This window comes from Bombus vosnesenskii, unplaced genomic scaffold (assembly GCF_011952255.1).
Source record: "Bombus vosnesenskii isolate JDL3184/JDL3185 unplaced genomic scaffold, Bvos_JDL3184-5_v1.1 scf7180000014647, whole genome shotgun sequence".
Lineage (NCBI taxonomy): Eukaryota > Metazoa > Arthropoda > Insecta > Hymenoptera > Apidae > Bombus > Bombus vosnesenskii.
In genome coordinates, this window is record NW_022883573.1 from 3,899 (window position 1) to 4,670 (window position 772).

At 67.9% G+C, this 772-nt stretch overlaps 1 protein-coding gene across 1 annotated transcript; it reads left to right on the plus strand.

Annotated features, from left to right (window-relative positions):
* Nucleotides 1-406: 406 nt before the first annotated feature.
* Nucleotides 407-772, plus strand: LOC117240473. The gene has a single exon (XM_033506501.1). The coding sequence runs from the start codon at nucleotides 407-409 to the stop codon at nucleotides 770-772; it is 366 nt and encodes a 121-aa protein (XP_033362392.1).

Below are 772 nucleotides of genomic sequence, written 5' to 3' on the forward strand. Positions count from 1 at the left end.
TGGTCCCGAGTCCTCTACCGGGCACCCGTCTGGGCCAGAAGCTTGACGGCCAGTCGCCGCAGCCTGACCTTGCTGCGGAGGCTGCAGAGGACGACCGCTATCCGCATAGCGAGAGGCTACAGGACGACATCGTACGCGTCGGCGACCGTGTTGGCGGTATCCCCCCCCGTTCGAGCTGCAAGCCCTGGCGCTCGAACGCGTGTACGAACACCAGAGGGGCCCGACGCCATCGACCGCCAGCCAACCGGCCCCGAACATCCGGGAGGAGGCGAAGAAGGAGACGTGGGAACGATGGCGCTCGCAGCTGATCCAGGAGGACGCCGTGCGGCCGCACCGGGCCGTTCGCGCCGTGCTTCCCAACTGGGAGGCCTGGAGGGATCGAGGCGGAGCGCCGCTGACCTTCAGGATGACGCAGGTGCTCACCGGCCACGGAGTGTTCGGCGAGTACCTGCTAAGGATTCGGCGAGAGGCGACGTCCGTCTGTCACCACTGCGAGGAAGAGGAGGACACGGCGCAACACACGCTGGAGTTCTGTCCGGCGTGGGCGGAACCACGACGCGTCCTACGGCTCGAAATCGGCGAGAGCTTAGCCCCCGAAGCGGTCGTCGCGGCCATGCTCAGAGGGCGCCAGGAGCTCGCCGCCATCCGCACCTACTGCGAGCAGGTCATGCTGGCGAAGGAGCGGGCGGAAAGAAACCGGGAGCGAGCTCGCGATCCGTCCAGGACATCGCAGCGCCCGAGAAACACAACGGCGCCGCCGCGGCCACCGTAG